This window comes from Mustela nivalis (assembly GCF_964662115.1).
Source record: "Mustela nivalis genome assembly, chromosome: 2".
Taxonomy (NCBI): domain Eukaryota; kingdom Metazoa; phylum Chordata; class Mammalia; order Carnivora; family Mustelidae; genus Mustela; species Mustela nivalis.
The window spans coordinates 92187170-92210257 of NC_139021.1; the positions used below are offsets into that span (position 1 = coordinate 92187170).

General features: G+C 51.8%; 1 protein-coding gene across 1 annotated transcript in view; it reads right to left on the bottom strand.

Moving 5' to 3' along the window:
- Positions 1–23088, bottom strand: part of GALNT2 (polypeptide N-acetylgalactosaminyltransferase 2) — a 179112-nt gene that overhangs the window by 57733 nt on the left and 98291 nt on the right. The window contains exon 3 of the mRNA XM_082718864.1: positions 7246–7399. Coding sequence (XP_082574990.1) covers positions 7246–7399 — 154 coding nt within the window. The remainder of the gene's footprint in view (positions 1–7245; positions 7400–23088) is intronic.

The window sequence follows — 23088 nt, forward strand, 5'->3', positions numbered from 1 at the left end:
GGCATTTCATGACGATAAAAGGGCCGGGCTGCCCAGAGGATAAGGGCCTCTCATAACGGGTCTAAAACCCAAAGAAGAGAGGGCAACGGAACACAACTTTGAGCTGGCTGGTTGCCCTTCCTGGACTGTGCAACTGTATTTCCGCCAGCCTTTCCCACTGCACCGCTAACTCCTTGAGGGCCGGGAGGGAGAACCTTCGTGTTCATCACCGTAGTCCCAGGATATTGGTAGAAAGGGAACCAAAGAATAAAGAAACAAAATTACATGACTCATTTAGGACCATGCCATCTCTATAACCCAGAGTCATAGCCAGGGAAACGCAGCCATGTGCGTGTACAGCTACTCGGGGATTCAGCTTTCAAGATGTTGGCGACCGATCTTTTAAGAGGAGATCTCCACCAGGGCCATCAGAGCCGCTAATAGAGGCAGACAATCTTCACTGTCTGTGCCTTATACTGTCTCCCAGTCTAGGGCATTCTTTATTTTAGATGCCGATAAGGCCTCAAATAGACAAAAAAGGGGAACGCACAAAGGGGAAAAGAAGAGTAGCCTGTTGTTGGAGCTGGTTTTACAAAACACTAAAAATAAAAAAGAAACAAATAAACACAAGACAAAAGAAGCTGGTGAACAGTGGCAGGGCTGTGGTTGGAATTGTGCACAAAAAGGGGCAAGTCAGGCCCCAGGATGAGGTGACGGAGAGCCTTGCCGCCGGCCGCCCCCGACTGCCCACCCAGACCTCTCCGGTGGGAATGGATATGGGGCGCGTTCTTCCATGACGTCCTGTGGGGCGCCTGAGGCCGGAGGGAGAGAAACAGAAACCTTGCTTCTCTCCAACTGAAGACGCCGGACTCCATCAGCAGGTGGCCGGCGGAGGGCCAATGTGGCTCAGGCGTTTGGCTCTGAGTCTCCAACTCTGACTGCTTTTTAGGTGCATTTAAGCCTGAAAACCAGGAGCAGGAGAAAGACACCCATGAAGACCGATGACAAGGTGGCCACACTGGAGATCGAACTCTGGGTGGGCAGTCTGGTGCCCGCAACCCCGGTTCCTCCACCAACAGGCGTGCACGGCCACGGGCAAGGGACCCAGCTTCTGAGGCTCAGCTCACCATCCGGCCTGTGGAAACGCGGTCAATGTCATGGCCTCTCAACGGTAATGTGCCTGGACTTCCATGGGCTCAGGGCGCTAGATAGAGGTGGTGCCTCGGTGGGGGCTGGGGTACCCCAACTGTCTGCCACACCCTAAGGGTACTCCTGCAGGACAAAGGAGGAAACCACCCACAGCCAGCACGGGGTCAGCCACTCTGCCTGCTGGGTGAGGCCCCAGGGCTTTCAGGAGCCGGCTCTCTGGAGACTGGTGGATGACATCACCCACGGAATGCTCTCCCTCCCTATTTGGCGGGAGTGCTAGCTGATTAAATACAGTCAGTGCACATAAAAGGCCGAGCACAGGCCATGACGGATAAAATGCCCAATAAATATTCTGCTATCAAGATTATCGAACAGACTTTAAAGGCTTGCTGGTGCGCTAAGCCATCCTCCCTCAGTCCCACTGGCCACAGATGCCCCCAAGGCACTTGAACTTAGAGCACGCCAGGATGGCGGGACAGAGGTGGTGCAGCTAGATCTGCAAGGCGGGTGGCCAGACATTCAGGGGTCTGAGCCCTGCCGGGCTGTTGAGGATGCAGCTACCACGTCGGGAGGTCAGCTGCGTGTGTTTGTAAGATATCCGTTTTATAAGAAGAATGTGAAATGACAACGAAGCCCTGGGCCCGCCTAAGAATGCCCCCACCTTCAAGCACCCACTCACGAGGAGCCAGAGTCCCTGCAGAGACGCACTTCTCCTGTTTCCCTGGACCCTCTGCTCTCCTAAAAATCAAACCCTGAGTCCCATGACCATCGCCTGCAGCCGAGCGTCCCTCCAAGCGGCTGAGTTTATGTAGAAAACTTTTTCTTGGCTTCCACTCTGTTTATTCTTACGGATCCACAATGAGAAGTTCAGATCGGATCTTTCCCTACAACCCTTAATCCCGATCGTCGGCTCTTAAAACAGCTGACATCAATGCGGAATGCGGACGTTCTTGCCAGGATAAACAGCACAGCCCATGACTTAAAGGCCTGCCTCTTGTTGAAATTTTGCAAAAAAATAAATTAATTAAATAAATAAATTTAAAAAATAATAATAATAAATAAATAAAAGAAAGGAAGGAAGAATGCCCCCCCCCCGAGTCCTGATCTTTGTGTTTGGGCAGCATCACTGCCAAACACTTAAAACACTGGTTCAAAACACAGCCCTTCGGGGATGATCTTGAAGAAAACCAAACCAAACCTTACAACTCTTAATTTATGGACTGAGTAAAAACAGTGTTTTCTCGATTTAGTGCCTGCCAGATGAACCCATTAGGTGGGCAGCTTGGATACACTTCTCTCTGAGAGAAGGGTCCTTTGTGGGATGCAGTCGAGGCAGCCCGGTTCTCAGGAGCAGTGTTCTAGTGGTAGACTCAAAATGTTTCAAAACCCTTCATTTTTAAACTTAGTGATCAAAGGAGAGGGCAGTGACACAGAGAGAAACTTTCTGATCGTTAAACTCTTGCAACCTGAACAAAACCTGTTCTTTTTCCAAGAGCCTCTCGTTTTTCGGCAACTTGAATAAATAAATGAAAAGGAATGGTGTTTGGCTGACAGGGAAAAGAAGAAAACAGGATAATAAGGTTTCTCCCCCCGAAGGTTTATTTGATTTTACTTCTATAAACAATTTTAAAGCAAACCAGCTCCAGCTTTCCGCAGCAGACAGAACAATATTCTATAAACTTTTTGGGTTGCACTTGATTTCCGGACTTGACTTTGCCATCAGACGCATTGCAAGGCAAACAAAACACACACTCAAATGTAAACGAAAAACAAATACCACAAAACCCTTCTGAGTTGGGTGCTGGCAAGGCTTTTTCATACCCCTCCTCTAAAAAGGCAACAAGAGTACTTCTCCACTTCTCATGGCCCACAGGAAACAGCGAGCTGTCTACCATGCTGGACCGTCCTCCAAGTGTTAGCACCGGCTTCGCATTTACAGCCAAATGTCCATGGTGGACCAGAGCTTGGTCTTTGGGCCTCTCCTTATTTCTGTCTGTGTTCGCTGGACATGCGTTCAACTTGTGGTTTTAGACACCATCTGCACACAGACCATTCCCAAATTCACACTGCCACCAAGGCCTTTCTCCCATACACCAGACACACATCCATCTAGAACTGCGTCAGGAATGGAACACTTGCACACGTTAGCTCCGGGTGCGTCCCCCACAGTGGCTCCACTCAGCCTCCCCCATCTCACGTAAAGGCATCCCGTCTCTTCCTTTGTTCTAGCATAAACCTTGGTGCGCCACCCCTCGTCCAATCCATTAGCGTGTCCCGCTGGCTCCCCCTTCAGTGCGCGTGTACCTGGATCTTTTCCAGGCTGCTCCGGCATCATCTTTTGCCGGGCCAGTAACAACAGCTTCCCAGAGGCGGGAGAGGGAAGAAACCAAGAGTCTGAAACAGCACTTTCAAAATTGCCATTGGTTTTTTAAATTTTATTTTGGTCTTAATAGCTTATTTGAGATTTCAAGTAACATCAAATGAGGTAGAGAAGCTTTTTTTTTTTTGGATTGGAGAAACTGTATTTCAAGGACAGCATGGGCTTCTACTTTCTAATTTCTAAGGGTTTCCTGTATGTCAGATCTAAGATTTCACTCCTGGCAAGCTTTTCAAGGCTTCCTGCTTCTCTGTATTTTTTTGGCACAGAATTTTTTTTTATACACATAAAAACGTAATGAAGACCTACCCAAATGTGTGGAGTTTTGTTTTGTTTTTGTTTTTGCAAGGCTTTGAACCCCTGACCCCTTGTATCTGTCCCACACGACAGACAGGATGCTAACTGCAGTGCTTTCCAGTCCAGGAGGAACATAAACATGGTGGAATTATTTAGGGTTCATCTGATTTCCACTGTTTAAAACTCTCCCTTTTACCCTCCTTTATTCTTTTGTGACTGTTAATATCAGTAATGACTCAGTGGGCGCTCACCATATGTCAGGCTCTGTGCTGACTAATACACTGGCTCAGCACATACGTGCCAAGCTCACTGGGTGCCGAGAGTCGTCCTGTCCGGGCGCGCTCTCACTATTCTGAGGAGCAGAGACAGAGGAAGGCATAAATAAGTCAAATGCATGGTGTGTAGGGGGTGATATAAGTTGTGGAGAAAGTCAAGGGCGTGGGGGATTAGGAATGCTGGCATGGGGCCAGGAGATTGCACTCCTAGGGGAGGCCATCAAGGTCAAAGGCCTCCTTGCTGACGTGGTCCCTGAAAAAAATCTCATGGGAGGAGGAACCAGCCCCTGTGAACATTCTGTTTAATCCTCACGGAAACCAGAGGTGACTGTGTGACATCATCGTACAAATGATAAAGGCCACAAAATTAAGAACCGGAGAGTCTGGGATTGTGACCAAGATCTGTGGGACTCCAGACACCTTGGTCATAATGAACCATGCCCTTTGCTTTCAGATTTATCCCAAGTGAAGGCTGAATCCAAAGGTTTCCATAATCCCAGACCAAGGGGGATACTGCAGAGGCAGACAAACAAAAAACGCGACATTTGTGTAGAAGGTCAAATGCCTTAATTGCTATTAGAGAAACAGCGGGGAGTGGGGAAGGGGGTCACAGACGTAACTTGATCTCCTTAACTTGACATTTAATAGGAGCAGTTCTCCTCAAGCTCACACTTTGAGGGCAACGTGCTGGCTCAGTTCCAGGCATCCGCTGGACTTGGGCAGACTTTAATTTAGCCGAAGTCAAACAAACGGGGAAGGCATCCCAGCTGTTCCCTGAACACATGCAAACGAACGTCACACGGTAGCTGGAACTCAAACTGGCCCCCCTAGCCCCCCAACACATCCCACCTTGAGACGAAGTGTCAAACACCTGTTTGGACGAAGTCCTATCTCAAAAACTGTAAAGGAGGGACGTCTGTCTATATATGGTCTGGGGGACTGTCAGGGGCTCACACTGGCGGCAGAACCGCTGTCCAGACTCTGATGAGCAGTCGAGAGAGACACTTTCTCGCGGCTCTAAAGAAAAGACTACGGAATAAGAGCCCCAGAGAAAAACACTCGTACCCAAGTGGAGCAGTGACAGCGTACCATCTCAGCGAGACGGGGCTCCAAACAGTCGAATCCAGCCACCAGGGAGTCCGCTCGATCTCTAACCACTCTCTTGGGTTTAGGCCCAGCCCCTCTTAAAAAGCCACATTGCCCCTTTCTGGCCTTAAGTTAGCTGCTCCTAGGCACTGGGCAAGTTCTGACACAGTGGGAGCCTCCCTGTTATCTGTGCCATGAGGACCACCTTTGTGTCCAGCGCCACGAGGCTGGTGGGTGGCACGAGGGTGTCCCAAGGAGCGTCTGACACAGGCCAGTTAGCCTGGAGATGGTTGGTGGTGGGGACCCAGGCACCCAGGACCTCTCTCGACACAGGCAGGCATGGCCATGCCCCAGGGTGGCACACAGAGCTTTGGGACTTTTAGGGTCCCACAGCCTCCATGTGGGTCCTTGGATCCCACGGCAGCAAGCCCTAGTTTAGAGAGGGTGCTAACTTAAGTGCTGACTTGAACGAGGGCTGCAGGGTCAGGACTGCCCCGAGAAAGGACGGTTGGATCACAGTAGACATTAAACAGTATTTTGGACTGAATCTAAAAAAATGGTAAGATTTTAACATCACATACCGCATACATTTACACATGGGTCAAATGTGTTCCTACATTCAATCTATCACACACACACTGCATGCTTATTACTTGCGCAGTCCACCTGGCAGTTAACTGTGTCTACACAGTTAGGTCAAGTTTCCCTGAAAGGAGGAGACCAAAAAAAAAAAAAAAAAAAAAAACCAAACACAAAACTTTCCACATATGCTACAGACTTAGAAAACAAGGGCAAACTCTAAGATGTGTCCGTGGGTGATGTCATTGACTTTCATCTCTCATCAGCTTACCCTCCTCTCAATCCCCGGTGCTCACCCAGAGCAATCAGATTCCTGGCTGGCTCCCTGCAAGCCTAGAGCGGGCTGTCACAGCCTCTTCCCTGTCCTTCTTTCCAGAGGCCTCCAGCTCAGGACCTGTCACTCCTTGGGGTCTTTCCTGGCCTTCCTACCTCCGAGGGGGCCCAAACGCACTGATTTGCAACACACTATTCAAGCCTCAGGGGGCTGAACCCCCTTGCTTCCTGGTGCATAGGTAGTCCCCCACACCCCACACCCCCCAACCAGGACAGGACAAGACTTTTCTGGCTGGAGTCCCAGGACCCAGACACAGCGTCTGAGTCACAATAAATGTACATCCGTGATGTACCATCCCTGACAGAGGGAGGACTCCCCAAGTCACTCAGTGAGCAGGAACGCCCACAGAGCCCCCAGGAAAACAGCTGCCCTCCAAATGCAGCTGCCTATTCTCTAATGATCTGAAACAAGATGATTCCCAGTGAAGCCTGTGTGAACAGCCTCCCAATCAGAGGTTCCTAGCAGCAAGGCTGGAAGGTCAGAGCAAGGGCCAGGGATATCACTTTCCTGGTAAGTGGTGATGAACACACGCATGTTAGGATGTCTGGAGACCTCGTCGGCGAAGCCTGAGGAACCCTGGGGTGCCCTCCCCCTGCAGCTCCCAGATCTCCGGAGAATCAAGAGAAGGATGCAGACAAGAGCTCCTGGTGTGGTCAAAGGTCACCCTGTGCCTCCTGTCTCAGTCTCACACCGACCCTGCTGGGCTGTTTCTTTCCCTTTTCTAGTCTCTACAGCATTTCCGACTTACACTGTCTTAATAAGCAAGAATTCAGATTTTCTTCCTGCCGACGAAGTTGCTGAATGATGGAAAATGATGCTTGTGTGTGCACGGATTTTAGAAAAGACAAGTGATGAGTGGACATGACACCAGGAACACAACTTCCCCTGCTGACTCCCATGCTCTGGCCAGTAACCCTCAGCCTCCAGATGCTGCCTCGGGCCATCCAAAAGCCTAGAATCTGATCCCAAATGGGCCTGTCACTTCCCACGGGTGAAGTCCCATTGCCGCAAGCCCCAGAACTTTTCCAGCTTCACCACCCGTAGAAGGCACAACACACAACCAGCTGCCCAGAGGAACAGGAAAATGTGAATGGCCCAGTGAAAGCTACTTACTGGGCTGTGGGGAGAAAGCAAGTGAGGCCCCGGCCCACTCCCAACTCCATACTTACTGGTCGTGTCTGGTGTCGGGTATGGCTCTGTCCATCCGCAGCTTATCACTTTCCACCTGGTTGAATTTGTTGCGGGCGTAGGGGTCCTGTCCAGAGCGGACCATCGTCCCTCCAACGTAAGCTTCCTGGTTGAAGTCCCGCCACCGCACTTTTCCTGCAAGGACAGAGCAGAGGGTGTGGGACCAGGGGAAATGAGCCTGGGGGGCCAGCACACATCACAGGAACAGTGCAGCCTTAGGAATTAGTGCCTGGGGCCTCCTCTCCTGGCAACCGTCATCAGCAAACTAGCTGAAAACAGCCCAAGTGAGCGCCGTCATGTCCGTCCACTGGACAGTGTACAACCTGCAAGTCAGAGACATGGACCTCAGGTGTTGTCTTGCGAACAAGAGTCTGTGCCAACCAAAGCCTGCGTAAGCACGGTGTTGTGCACACTTTGTGAGAGAGGAGATTTACATCTGCTCGTCCCACCTTTCCAAGGATTACAGTAATGCCCCAACATACCTCAGATACGGTGAAAGAGATAATGTCCAAATTAATTAATTAATTAATTTTGGGAGAGAGAGACACACAGAATGCGTGCACATGAATCGCAATGGCAGGGACAGAGGGAGACTCTCAAGCTGACTCTGTGCGTAGTGTGGAGCCCAACGCGGGGATCGATCTCACGGCCCTGAGATTGGGACCTGAGCTGAAACCAAGACTGGATGCTTTCAGCAACGGGACCACCCTGGTGCCCCAAAGAAATAAACATTTAAACCAACAATGATGCCCCCGAGCACAGGCTGTCCAAACACCCCTCGGTGAGACGCCCCGAGGGATTCTTCTTGCAGCTGTTGCCGTGTCCGACCCCACCAGGGGGACACAGAGCCGCTCCTACTATATACACCACGAGGCACACGTGTCGAGAGGGTATGAGGCATGGCAGCGCCGGGCTCACGGCCAGATATGCAGCCACTGCCCCAAAGGGCCAAGCACGGGCTCTCCAGGAACACAACAGCGGCGCAGGGGGCTTCGACTGGGATCTGGCGTAGGGACTGTATTGGCGGTAGCCTGGGATCTAGGAGCAGAAGGGCTGTGGGGCGGGGTGGGCCTGGGCAAGCCTGGGCGCAATGAGGGCAGAACCTGGAGAAGCAGGTGACGGCCTCCACACTCTCAGGGAAAGAGGCGGAAGAAAGACAGATTCAAAGCAAAGAGAAAATTCAGGACCCGATGTCCCCTCTGGCTTCAGACGGCTGCGGGATGCCTTCAGGATGGCAGTCAAGGGTTTTATTCTTTGAAACACTTTCCTAAAGATAAGTAAATTTAAAACAATGAAAAAAGGTTCTTCAGGAGGACTTAATGGCCTATTATGTGCAGCAAACTCAAAAAGAAAGAAAGAAAGAAAGAAAGAAAGAAAGAAAGAAAGAAAGAAAGAAAGAAAGAAAAAGAAAAAGAAAACTATGACAACACCCCTGCCTCACGAAGCTCACGAAATTCCAGGTGGTCACAGAAGCTGTGAAGAAAAGGCACGAAGGGGCTGACTATTCTGGGGTTGCTATTTCATATGGGGTGTCCCATGGGGCTCTCTCATAGGGGGACTCTGAGCAGACACCCAGACAAAGGGAGGGACTGGGCCACATAGGCCTCTGGGAAGAACACAGTAAAAGGCTCAGGGAACCGCAGTGCTAGGGCCCAGGGGTGGCAGTGAGCTTACCTGTCCTGGACCAGCCAGGAAGCCGGTTTAACAATGAGATGCTGGTCAGAGAGGTGATAGCAGGCCTGCTGACAGCGACCCAGGACAGACCCGTGGGTGCAGGTGATTGTCCTTCTGCCCCATGTCAAGCGTTGGTGGGGCTGGTTAGGTAAGATCGACAATACCTGCACACGTGCTTTTCCAACACGATCTCTCCACGTACAATCAAAAGGACAACGGGTTCCTTTCTCTGTGTCAGTGATGAGGAAACTGAGATTCACTTACAGATCTGTTCAAGGCCAAAGAATAAATTTCCCATCCAAAAGCTCATCTGCTTCTTGTTGCAACTGTCCTGCGAGGTCAAAACCCCCATCTCATCGCAGCTGGTTGCCGTGGAAATGATGGCTGGGGTCACAGAGGTCCGGTCTCTCAAATGGAAAAGCAGTTTCATGACTCAGGAGCGCTCTGGCTACGGCAAGGCCACGCCCCCGATAAATGTCGGGTCACAGGAGCTAGCCAGAGTGGCAGCATTTTCTCCCACCTAAAATAAAATGTTTCCCAAACATTTTTGGGGGGAAACATGTTTTGCACACTAAGGCAACCCTAGAAATACTTACCAGTCCTCCTCTCTCCCCATCTTTCTGCCTTCTGCCTCATAGACTCTTGGGGACAGAAAAGGAAAAAACCCCCACCTGTGCCTCAGCTAGAATCCATACCTGTGACACTTAACTGCAGAATCTCAGTGAGTTGGTTCCCACCAATGCTTACTGGCCTGAATACCCTTTACTGCAACGATGAGTCTGCACGATGGAACCGGGAACTGTGGGGTCCCCCACCCACAGCCAGAGAGGAGACCGTCACCCAAAAGATGGTCCGTCACTAATGGTTACGCCCTACGTGAGCCTCACCAGGAGCACTGGGGACAGTAAGCACGAGGTCCGCTCACTCTCGGTCGGGGTGGGTGTGTGTGTGGAAAGAGCAGTGGCTGAGGGCCAAGGCCTCCAAGGAGCTCCTGGGGCTTCGATCCCACCTGCACATCTTGGGGCTAGGAGACCCCCACCCCCTTTCTGGAAAAGACTCGAGTACAGCAGAGGGTTTTATGGGATGCCAGATGTCAGTCACCGGGAGGCGGGGGGGGGGGGGGGGGATGTGGCCTGAGGCCACTGGTTTGTACTAGGGTGTGGACTATATGCTAGGCCTGGCAGTGGCTCCTGAATGAACAAAACTAGACCCGTCCCGTGGAGGTCATGTTCTAGAAGATGGAAGGAGACAGACCATACAGTGACCATCCTGATCGATGTGTCGTTAAAAACTGGGCCACGTGCTCTGAAGGCAGGAAATGTAGTTTGTGGTGGCATCTAACAGAGGAAACTGATGCAGATGGGGGGGTGGGCAGGAAGGCTTCCCTGGGGAAGGACCGTCTGAGCTGAGCTCTGAACAATGAGTAGGAGTGACAGACACATATCCTCCGGAGACGGCAGGAACCACTCAGAGGCAGCACACCGTGACTGCTGCCCACTCGGGAACATCTTCAACGGGACTCCTGGGGGCTCTGCCTTGCCTTGTGACAATTTTCCCACGGCATCAGATCATTTTACTGGAGAAAGACTAACTGGTTTCTCTTCCATGAAAGTTTAGCAGGATGTTGGAAGCCAGCAGGGACATGTTTGACTAACGGACACGCGTTTTTCTCTCGTGTCCCAGATGTCATGATGTGCATGTATGCACAAAACCGAGAAGACGGTTTCACCCTTCCTGCGTGTGAACAGATCCAGTCTATTTTTCTTACGTGGGTGTGACAGATCCTCTAATAAAGGGTCACAACCTGTAATTTGAAAAACGCGGGGCTGAAGAACCATTATAGAAAGGAGATACTCTGTGTTATATAGAATTCCCTGGGCTGGAGCCGCCTGAAGAGGGAAAGGCAAGACAGAGAGCGGGCGGGGTTTCCAAAGGGGACATATGCCCCAGGCCAGCCTCAGGCAGCAAGGGAATCCCCCAGTGCAGAGAGCACAGAACAGGAGGGGCGTAAGTTACAGGCTGGAGTGAAATAACCAAAAAAATAGACATAATGTCTGAACATCCCGACTTCTAAAAAATGCCATCCATACATCATCTTGTACTTCCACCGCCTCTTTAAAATTTGTAGAAAGCACATTGCAAATTAAGAGCTTTCGAAAACATGCACACAGAAGCAAATCTAGAGACCATGCACTTGGGCCAGCCAGAAGCAGTGGGCAGGAAATACCCCCGAGATAGAGAACTTTATAGGACAAGCCAGAGACCGGCTTCATCCCCAAAGACGATAGGAAAACAGCTGGCAGTTAAAGAGCACGACAGCAGAAAGTGGGCATGACCCCGAGGAGGCCCGTGAAAACGGCTCTTTTATTAAATGAGGTCATGAAAATGCTGAGGAAGAAACCGATTTCCAGAAGATAGACTTTTCTGAGGAGGGACGGACTGGCCTTGGGAGTGCCGAAACCTAAAATTCTGAAAGACTGAGACTCTTCCTGATGGTGACTGTGCAGACAGCCACCTGTTGGGGCCCTCATGCTGACCGATGCGGCTGGGTGAGGAGCCCCTCCCCATTCCAGCCCGGCCCTCAGGCAGCCTCCCTCGGTCCCCTGTGCCTTCTGAGAACACACGAGGCCAGCCCAAGCCCACCTAGTCTTTCAAGGTCAAGCTTGCCCTTCAAGGTCAAGCTTCTCCTTGAAGTGGGAGACTTCCAGTGCTGCCCCACCTGTGTCCCATTGCCCCAGGCACAGGCTTTCCCCTCCCAGCTGCACTGGGAAGGAGCCCCTGACCCAAGAGCCAAACCTCCTCCTAGTTTGCTGCTGCTTCTCCCCCACGAGCCCCAACACCCTGTGCGGGCGGCACACACCTGCTTGCTGACCCAGCTACTGCGGATGGTCTCCACCTGGTCTAAGGCACCTGAGGCCGATCCTGAAAAAACACCCCAGACCCTGCACACTGCCCCAAGCCACACAGCTCTGGATGGGCTCTGAAGAGTGGGATTGCCGCACTGCTGACACCCGCCTCTGAGCAGTGCCCTCCACCCAGGCCGGACAGTGGCCCCTTCCATTTGTTTGCCGATGCCGCTGCCCTCGCGAGCTCGCCAGGCGGATCTGCGCTCGCTGCGCAGAGAACCTTGAGGACACAAGGTCAAGGGTGGTCCCACGCCAACGTCGGGCTCCTGGATGGGGCTTGGAGGTCCACAGCCGGCGATCACGGAATGCAGGCAGAGGAGCAGCCAGGGGGAGCAAGGGCCCCGGGACAGAGACCCAGGCGTGAGCTCGGTGTGATACCCTCCAGTCTGGGCACAATCAGAACGATATTTCACCGCAGAAGTTTTTGGAAAAAGAAATGAAATAATGACAGCAACGATAATTACTAAGCCACCGACTATGTACAACACTGACTGACTTCACGAGCAGAACGGGCCAAACACAAACACAATTACCCCCACTTTGCTGGTGTTAACCCCTACCTAGGCTCCTCATGGAGGGTCGCTGGGAGCCGCCCAGACACCACCCCTCCAGTCCCCCCACAGCCTCCCCGGGTGTCCCAGCTCTGCAGCTGACCCGAGGGCAGGAGCGGGAAGAAGTGGAAGGGAACCTCACCTCACCTGCCTTCCAAGGTCCCTGCGAGAACCTGGTCAGGTGAGAACACGCAGGAGGGCAGTTCACCCCTCACTGCAGCCCCCTTCCACCCGCGAGACGGGGGGGGGGGGCATGGGTAAGTTAACCTGTGTCTGTGATTCCTAGGAAACACTTGGAAAAAGTAATAAGCCCAGGGTGAGTCTCTGCTTGCCTCAAGCAGGGGGACGGTGTGATACCATCACACTCCCAAGCGGGGGCAGGGGAGAGCGGAGGGGAGGTTTGCTCAGAAGCAGGGGCACCACTGCTGGCAAGAGGAAGGGTCAGGACAGAGCTCAGGCTGGAACACGGGAGTTGGAGTGGCCTGTTCTCAGATCGTGTAAGTTTCACTGTGGGTTATGATCAGCGAGGCCCCTCAGTTTCTTACTTAAATTGGTTTTGAATTTCTCAAGTGAGGCAGATCCCCCAGAAGTGTGGGGGCAGGAAGCACAGCGCCCAGCAGCCTGACCTGCAGGCCAGGGGGTCCCTCCCTCTACCCTTCCGCCCTGTCCCCGTCCCACCCTGAGGGCCGGCGGGTGCCAGCCGCAGACACAGACGCCCTCCTTCTGCTCAGAAGGGGATGGGGACGGAGGGCCGCCGTGCAGGCTGTGTGTATGTGGACAGGGTGGGAATGGGTTTCTGGCCCCATCTCTAGGTTCTCACGTCCTGGTGAGCCCCGGAACCCACCCGGTCGCATCTGACAGCTGGAAGACTCTCTTTTAGGGGCCGCTCGGCATCTTGTCCCCGCTCACACGTGCAGTCCTGGGGGACTGCTCACTGCCTATGACAGCCGTTCTATTTTGGGCCAACATACTGTAAGGAAGTTGTTAATGTTGGAGGAGACATGCTCTGCCTTCTGTCTTCCCCAAGTTGTGTGCCACAGGCCGGCAGGGAGAGGATGCCAGTCCTGAGAGAGCATGCAAGAAGGAACGCGGCCTCTGGTCCAGAACTACACATGCGGACAAGATGAGTCTGTGACCCAGGGCCAGAAAGAGCCCCAGAGAAGGGGCATTTGGGCTGTGTCCTGAGGCATGACCAGGAGCCTGCTAGGCCCTGGGAGGGCTATACTGGAAGCTGCAGTGGGATGGCGGGAAGGGGGTGTGGAGACAGGGGATGAAAGAGGAGAAGGCCAGCCTGTGCCCAGCACCGAGTCTCAGCCTCAGCTCAAGCGTTCCCACGGCATTCTCCGCGCTCCAGGAGCACAGAAGCTTCGAGCAGGAGAGTGCTGACCAAATCTGCACTCCAGGAAGTGACTGTGGCTGTGGGGAGAAGGACGGACGCTCAGTGGGAGAGCCTCCAAAGTAAGGGGGGAAATGACCCCCCAAACACCTGCCCCCTCTGCTCCCTGCTCAGGAAGACCCTGCCCACTCCCCAGGACAAGTCCCAGGTCCCCAGAAGCACATCTTTTCTGATCTAAGCCTACTGCTCGTGGCCCTGAACCTGTGAGGAATCTCTGCTCTCCTCCATTGTGCGTGGCCCTGCTTTGTCCCCCAAGCCTGTCCCGTCTTCTCGACAAGGAGCCACAGCAGAACCCAGGGCCCCAGTGTGGCTTTACTTGTTTATGGCTGAGATCTTATTCCCTTTCTTACCAGCCTCGTTCCTCTGCCTTCTACAGTCTACCCGTGAACCCTCAGTAAACCGAGCCCTCCACCCACCTGCGCAGAGCCCGGGCTGTGTGTACCGACAAATGAGACTTCATAACACTGCAAGGCAGGGCTGCTTTTCAACGTGGCCACCTCCTCCAGGAGGCCCTCCCGATGTCCCCCGCTATGGACTCTCGCTACAGCATTCCTCTTCCCTCTTTCTCAATCACAGCTCCTACCCTCTGATAACTGAACTCAAAATTCTGCCGAGGAAGGAACTAAGTTCCCCCTTGAAAACAGAGACCACCACGTATGCCCTGCTGAAGTGCTGAGCGGGTTCAGCAGAGTTCACCGAGACCTCGTGGTGCCTGTCTCTATGTCCGTCTGCACCCAGGGACGCATTCACTAAAGACGCTTCACCTAGCTTCTGCCTGCAATTTCCCTCTTTGCCACGTCAGATGCACCCTTCTTGGTGTGGACATCAGTGCCTAGATGGAGGTGATAGAAACCAAGAAAGGGACAAGCGCTGCGTTCTCCCCCTGGCGCCCTAGCTCTGAGCACAGGGCCAGGGCTGGCCTCCCTCTGCGGGCCCTTCCCCAGGCCCTGTGCAGGCCCAGGTACACCCCCGTGCTCCTGCACACGCATACACAATGCCTGCCCGCAGCTCTCTTTGCTGTCTGGTCTGTTTGCTTGTTTGCTTGCTCTTCTCGCTTCTAGCCGGGGCCCAGCCTTGAACCTGCGACATGGTGTATGTTTAATAATGCAAAGAAGTAACGCACAAGTGCAGCCGTTTGCAACCGGGGCAGTGCCCACAGCCTTGGCTCGTTCTGTGACTGCTCGCACAGGTCCACGGCGGTGCTAGAGGCCCGCCTCTCCTGCCTGAGCTGGTCTCTGCTGGGAGTGGAGGCCAGTCCAGGGAAGGAAGCAAGACTGCTCTGCACCCAGCACCCTCAGATCATCACCCTGAGGCCTCCTGGGAGCCTGGGGGGGCCAGTCCCCTGCTAACCTTGCAACCACACGAACCAATATCCAGAGGTAAGAGAGGGTGAGGCCCAGGGCAGCCACCTCAGGGGAGAAGAGCCCAGAGCAGAAGGGATGGACCAGACCCCTACCTGGACCTCATGAGTCTCCCCTTACAGCCCCAGCGGGAAAGGGTCTTAAGCCTGGTAGTGAGAAGACAACTTCCTGCCACTCATCCCTGCCAATCCACGCCGCAGACGTCCCCCTGCTCACCCCACAGCCATTACCACCTGCTCCCCAGTCACACCAACCTCAGGCCCAACAATTTCTTCTTGTTTTCTTTTCACGCCTTTGACTGACGTGGTTCCACGCTTCCTCTGCCGCACCTGCTTCCTTCACAGACCAGGCTCTGCAGTGTGATGCTTCTGGAAGCCAGACCGTCTTCTCTCCCCGTCATCTACCCCAGCAGGCTCCCGAGCTACTTCTAACCTTTCTGAATCCTGTTCTTCCAAGTGGACATCCGCAGTCCCCGTCCCCCCGCCACCACCTGCCTAGATCTCATCCACACTGCGGAATGGCATGGCGGCCTTAGGCGCAGAGACCAGCTGGTGATCATAAGCACACATGGTCCATGGGGCCCAGACGGAGACCGCCGGCAGCACAGGTGCCGAAGCCCACGGGAGGCCCTGCTCCGTGGCCTGAGGTCGGGGACCCATTCCAACTACCGTGGGGGTCTTAAGTGCCACCCAGGATGGCATTTCCACAGCAAAGCTCATTCGAGGCTCCTAATCACCAACCCTAAAACCAGGGACCTGCTTGCATTTGGGTGACTCGTTCAGTTAAATTTGATTTAAAAGAGTGCCACATTGCCAAAGGACACCATTTCTTCTGTAACAATTTCCTTTCACTAAGCCTCATCTTTAAGGCAACAATGACGTCAATCTATGAAAAGGAACCTTCAAAGGGTTAATATCACAAAACATATGAAAACCCGAGTGCTCAGGGACATACCCACATGGTCCCTATGTCAATGACATAGGGCAGATCAGGACTTGGCTGCCATGTGTCCCCGAGGACAGCCTGGTTGTCCACACCCACAGGTGTACGAGAGGAAGGAAAGTGCCTGGGCCGGCGTGGGTCCCACCAGGCCGGCGGATTTGGGGGGTGGGGAGCCCAGGGGCCAGGAAGCTTCTGGATTCTGCACTCACTGCTGCTCTATCATGGCTATGCTGTGTTGTAGTCCTTCACTCCAATCCTCCCCGGAAAGGACGTCTTAAACAAATTGAAAGCTAGTCTGTGTAAAACAGAGCAGCCCCCTTACGGGAAAGCAGCCAAGAAGGGAAATAGAATGTATTTTAAATCAAAGAACAAAGCTCTCAGATTTATGTTAACCTCCTGGTTGATCTCAAATGGAATGTAATTTTACTATGCTTAAGAGAAAAAAAAAAATCCCTAATATTTTTCCTCTAGAAGGTCATAATGCTGCAACATGAAAGGGGAGACTGGGGCAAGGCTGGGGCCACAAACAAATATATCCATTTAGTGACAAAGACATGTAAATAATACTTTGTTATTTCTTGTCACTGGATAGCTGGTAGGACAGGAAGTTTTGCTCACCCATGAGACGCTGTCTCCTGGAATAAGAAATCCTACACAGCTCATTTTTAAGGACGAAGAAAGAGGAAATTCGAAGAAGAGATTAGAAGTCCTTTAATCACTTAATGAAAATAAAAGAAAAAAAATCAATGTTAGAGGGTACGTACCCTTAATTTATTTAAAATGACTGGTGCCATCAAAGTAGCTACAAAAACGCCGTGAGACAGTTCTGCTTTGCATTAAGAGGCCTAGGCCTGGCTGCAAACCACGGAATCTTCGTCTATCTCTTTTCCAAATTTTAAACAGAAACTCTTCATTTTCCCCCTAAGTGACAGTGTCTAATTATAATGACTCTAGTTTGTTGCACGTGGTCTCTACGGATCACCTATTTTATCCCAAATGTTAGGAGAGGTATCCAAGTGAAGAGAATTGAAACTGACACAAGGAAGGTACAGGCAGAGAAAAAGGGAGCCTATTAACCAGGACCACAGGACAGACGCTTCACCCAAACCCAAGCCACACCATACAATCACCCTGGAAAATATATATTATTATTACTGTGCCCATTTTACAGATCAGGGAATGGAAACTTAGAGGTTAAGGTGAAACATGAAGGTACCACAGTGCAAACCCAGCTCTCTTTCTTCCCAATGCCGTGCTCCTTCCACTGTGGCCAACAACTCACTTTAAAGGCGTTTAAAGGAAGCACCAAAGGCACCCCAGGGTCTGTGCAGGTCCCACTTCTGCTGGCAAGTACCCTCTCACCTCCCCAGCATCGTGGTGGCTGGTGGAATGGAGTCTCTGAGTTGAAGTCGTGTGCCAGTCTCTTGAACACGGACATCCCCTGTGATTGGAGGCAGAAGGAACCAGGGACACTGTTTCTCTGCAAGTGTGGGAAGATCTCTTCAGCACAGCCCCTAGCCTCCAGCCACAGCTTGGGAGTTTCCAGTGATGGAGAAGTCATTGTTTCAAGAGGAGCCTGTTTCACCAGACAGCTGGAATTGCTGGCATGAGCTTCTTTATACAATAACAAGAACTGCCTGCCTGTGACTTCCACTCTCCCGAGTCTCCAACAGAGAGAAAAAAATGAGACTTCAGCCTCTTTTCTGTGGCCGCCTTCCAAATATTTGGACATCACGATTCCATTTCCCCTGTCTAAGGCCTTCTGTAAAAACATGCCGTTATTTTAAGTCCTCCTCATCAGATGTGTTTCCGGCCCCCTCACATCTGAGTCACATCATCTGGATCTACTCTAGCTTGTGAGCATCTTGGAAAACCCTGTGCCCGGAGCGGAGGAGAGGAGCTCAGGTGCGGCATGCCGGCGCAGACAGCGCCGAGCCGCCGTCTGAATGGTTCCGGATGCTCGAGTTCGACAGATTCAAGTTCAAGACCATTCTACTTTAATAGCTTTATCACACTCCTGGCTACTGACCTGATTTAGGTCCTCGGTTTTTCTTTCCTCCTTGTTGGAAGGTTTGGGGGAAGGACATTAGAAGGTTTGTTTTTTAATGTTGGCTGGGGGGCAAGGAAACAGTCCCCTTCTTTGGAAGACAATTTCGCAATTGATATAAAAAGAAAAGCCCTTAAGCACATGCCTTGCCACTAACCCTGCAGTTTCACTTTTAGGGATTTTTTTCAGGCAAGTAATTAGGGGCATATAACGATTTACCTCGATGGATGTTTGCTAGAAACCCTCTCTAGGTCCTACAATGCGGGATAAGTTCAAAGGGCTTAGGTAACTGGTTACATCACTGTCATTAAAAATGCTGTACAGGAAGCATTTATGGACACGAGGAGGAGTTTATGATAAGACACTCCCAGGAAGAGGCAGGTGAAATCCAGTATGGTGCCGCATGGAGGAAAATGTTGATTTAAGTGGCTGGCAGGGGCTGCTTGTGGCTTGTCCTGTCCTGAGCCATCCCAGGAGGCTGAGGGAGGAGTTAGGCAGGAGGAGGGAGGAGGGTGGCATCCTCCATGACAGACTCGGGGAGAACGCTGAGGGACTATTACCGGGACAGAGGACCATGTGTGGGTAGACGTCTCAGCGAATCCCCCAAATCCTCAGCAGTGTTACTTGCCTGGAGGAGTACGGGACATTTTGTAACGTCTCACAAAAACACTGAAAAGCCCCAGAGCTGACTCAGACATGGTGTCTGGGGCCCCAGGCCTCCCATGCCTGGGCCTGGCCCATCTGGCCCACCTTAGCCAGGTGGGTAAGCACAGCTGGACACAAGCCCAGCACGGGTGTGGGTAAGAGGTAGTGGAGGAGTCCCAGGAGTCACTGTGGGCTGGTGGGGTGTGGGGCACCTGTGAATAATCTTATTTTTGCTTATCTGAATTTCTTAACTTTTCCACAAATAACACATTGCTTAAAAAGATGCTTCCCCGAAGGCTACTCAGCCACTTCGTTTCCTAATGACAATGCTGTGCGGAGCCCCGGGCCTTGGGCCTGGGTCACAGTGAGGCGCACGGAGCTTGCCGTCCCACAGCCGTCACACAGGGACCCCTGGACAATGCAGCTCGCAGGGCACATGGCACAGAGAGATACCAGGGAGGAGTGGTCGACCCTCAGAAGCAAGGAGACCCTGACCCAGGCTACAACATGGATGACCTTGGAGGACGCTGCACTGAGTGAGAGACGCCAGTCAGGGAAGGACAAGAACTGTATGATCCCACTTATCTGACGGGTCGGGAGGAGCGGAGCAGACAGGAAGTAGAATGGTGCCCGCCAGGGACTGGGGGAGGGGGAACGGGAGTTAGTGTTTCACGGGCACAGAGTTTCAGTCTGGAAAATGGGAAAGTTCTAGAGATGGATGGAGGGATAGTTCCATGACAGTCCGAGTGTGCTTTGTGCCGCTCGACTGTACGTATAGAAATGGTTAAAATGGTAAATTTTTATGGGATGTGTATCTTACCATGATTTAAAAAAAAAAAAAAAAAGTACAATGCTGGAACCCAGTAAATCCCTCAGAAGGAGCAAAGGTCAGGGAGCGTTTCTCCCGACTCTGTAGCCGTGCTGGATAAACACACAAGTGGTTCATCTCATCTTTCTTCCGGCAGGTGGGAAGCAGGAAAGCTAAAACGTTTCCATTAGCATCCGCGACAATTCACACGGTGAAGGAGGCTCTATGACACATTTCGCCATTCCCGTGCCATTCATCTTTGCCTGAACGTGAGCAATTTCTGTTTTGAGAAATCTACTGTCTCGGGTAATGAGGCAGCAGTGGGCAGGGCAGGGGCGGGAGAAGACAGCCCAACGGAGGGGGGGTACCTCCCAGACAAGCCAAAATGTTATCGGCGCACCCCCGTCTCCACTCTCTCCCCATCCGTGTCTCTTGGAGGCCTCGCCCCCTTACACAACATTATAATGAAACATGGGAATGACACCACGGTTTCAGAAAGGCCAAAAAAAAATCCCCCAAACCTCCCAAAGGACACGTCACCATCTGGAGAACAAGCATTTCCTAGGAAGGACCCCATCCCCAGCCAGCCCCAAAGACAGACCCGGGCCTTCCCACCCTGTCCCACCTCTGTTCTTCACCGTCTGGCATACCCGGCCATCCTGCCTGCTAATCTCATCAACCAGACCGAGAGAAGCAGCCGAGGACACAAGAGAAGAGAATGCAGGAGGGACAATTACTGGGAAAGACTAATTTTTCAAAACAGAAGTTCTTCTGTACCTAGGGGCGGGGGAAATTCGTCCCCATCAAGTTTTCAAAAAAACAAACAAAAAAATCCACTCTCTTTGAAACAACACTTTGAATATCAGCATCAGAAACAAACTTCAGGGGCTGAACTGGAAAGAATTGGTCTGGACACCTTGGGGCCAAAGGCCTTCCACTCCAGACGTGAAATCTGCAAGGAGGGAGGGGAGAACCCAAAGACGTAGCCCCTCTCCAAGCAGGGTGACTGGTGATCCCAATCTGGGAAGAGAGACTGAAAGGCAACAGAAAGACAGAGTTAAAACAACAGAATCAAGGGCCCTCAGAGAGCAAAAGTGTCTCTGTTTCACACAGCAGGAAAATGGAACAGCAAAATAGTCACCATTTTTCTAAGGCCAGACACCTGGGGGTGGTGCTGAGTCCCGAGACCCAGGGACGGGCTCGGGATGCTGTCCTGTTCTTGTGCCCACTCCCTGTGCTTCTCGAAGACCGCTCTCACATTCTAGCTGCTATGCAGCCACTACTTCAGAAATGGCAGAAACGGTGGAAACAGGACATGGGGAGAGCTGGCTCAACGCGCTCAGGAGTTCCCGAACCTTGAGGGAGGCTCCTCCTCAACTTCTAGAGAGCAGTCGTCCTGGAGGAATGTGTTCATTTAAGAATGCTGAGCTCCTTCTCTGAAGCCAGCGGGGGCAGCACGGGGGCAGGGGCGGGGGTTAACAGGACTCTCCCCACGAGTGTGACCACGGCCTACTCTGCAGGGCACCAGGAAGCCCCATTCTGGGAGCAAAGGAAACAGCACAACCTCCTTCCTTCAGCCGACCAGCAGGGAACTGTAGGACTTGTAAGCTGCCTGTGCTGCAGACCAGGTGCGGTTCCATGGAGGGAGACGGAGGAGTCACAGAGGGACCGGGGGTTTTAGGGAGCTTCCACAGGAGGACTCCCGGCCAGCATGACCTGAGCAAGGTCAAGAGTGGCCTGTGTCACAGCCACACCTGGTCTCCCTGATGAATGATCTCTTCTCCCAGTTCCTAGACCTCCTTCACGGACAGGGTTTCGACTGGAGAACTTGGTGAGGAAATCACAGGTCTCTAAAGGCAAATGTCGGACAGGGCTGCTTATAAATTTGGCAACTGGTGTTCACCTAGATGGTTCTGCTCCTGCATGGCACTCACAGAGCCCTTCTCGGCTGTGCTCTGGCTCAGGGCGCAGCTTGGTCCATACACATCAAGCCCCATGAATCTACAGCTGGAGCACGTGTGACTGAGCTTCCAACAGGCCCCTGTGTCCAGGCCTCCCTCCGGCCACGCTACTTGCCGGGCATGTGTTATTGAAATTCCAGATTCTACCCCAAAGCAGGCTGGGCTGAAACAAAAAATCGAGCTAAAACAATGACCTGGGCTTTCGTGGTCATGACTGACCCAAGAGCAGAGGTGTCCAAAGAGGGGCGAGGTCAGACACCTTTCTGGGGTAAAGAAATGGTGGAGATTTTCAAGTATTTTTCCTAATCCCTTTCACTACCATATTTAAAATATGCTTTGGAATGCATTAGTAGATTCGAGTGGTAATATGTGTTTAATCTAGGAGTATTTTAACATAGGCAGTGATCTATACTCAACTATTTTTTGCTAATAGGGTGTTTGGTCAAAGAAGCTGCAGCCGTTGCCTGGGATGCACCACTGCTTTCTTTACTCCAGTTCCTACATCCGTCAGTGGGTTTTGGGGCCATGCTGGAAGACACAAGACTCCTATATTGAGCTTCGTGCTGCCTCCTCCCACCCATCTGTCTACAACTGCTAGATAGCCAACACCTAGAACACAGGAAGCTACTGAGTTTCTGAGCAACCCACTTTACACGGTGACAAGTGTGATGAACAGTGGTTCCTTCCAGACCACAAAATTCTGGCAGTGCCCATCATTTCTGTGGAAAATGGGCTTCTTAACCATAGCAAAATAACTTCTAAAGGAAAAACTCACATGTATGCTGATTTGGTGAGAAAAAAAAAGGTCACAATAAAAACAGATAAATTCCTTTGGCAAAATAAAAGGACATGGGGCCTTCATCAAGAGTTATCGGTAATGACTCAAAAAAGAGGAGAATCAGTACCTTCCTATTTCTGAAGAAAGTCAACGGTATAACAGCTGAAAGCATGAAAGCCAGGGTCAATACCACCACTGAGCTGATTTTGACGAGGGTGGGACTCTTACTAGTAACGTCTAGGATACGCCCTGAAGATGGCTTCCTCCTCCTCTCTGTATATAGGTCTTAAAATCCACTAGAACACATGTTTCACAGGAAATCTCTCATTAATCCACACAGCAGAAGCATTCATTCATTATGATAAAGAAAACCTTATTAGCTAAGTATTCCATTCAGATGTTCCCCCATTGCGTGGGTAATGCCTGTTTTACATAGGAAGGAGCTGTGGCTCAGGCAGCATGACTCACCTAGGACTTGGGGAAGGAGAGAGGAGACCATCCTAACAGACACAACTACTGCGAGCACATACACATTCCCATCTAGTGCACCTGGGACAATAGGAAGGGTGTAGACAAAGGACAGCCTATACTCCCCCAGGATGAAGCTTATCCAATCTCGGTAAGAAACATGAATATACAAACTCTTCAGCACCACCAAAGTAAAAATTCCATGAACCAACTTCTGGTTTCTGCTCCAGTGTGTAAAGAGCTTGGAAGTCATCACTCCACCATAATAATAAGCAAAAAGCTGAACA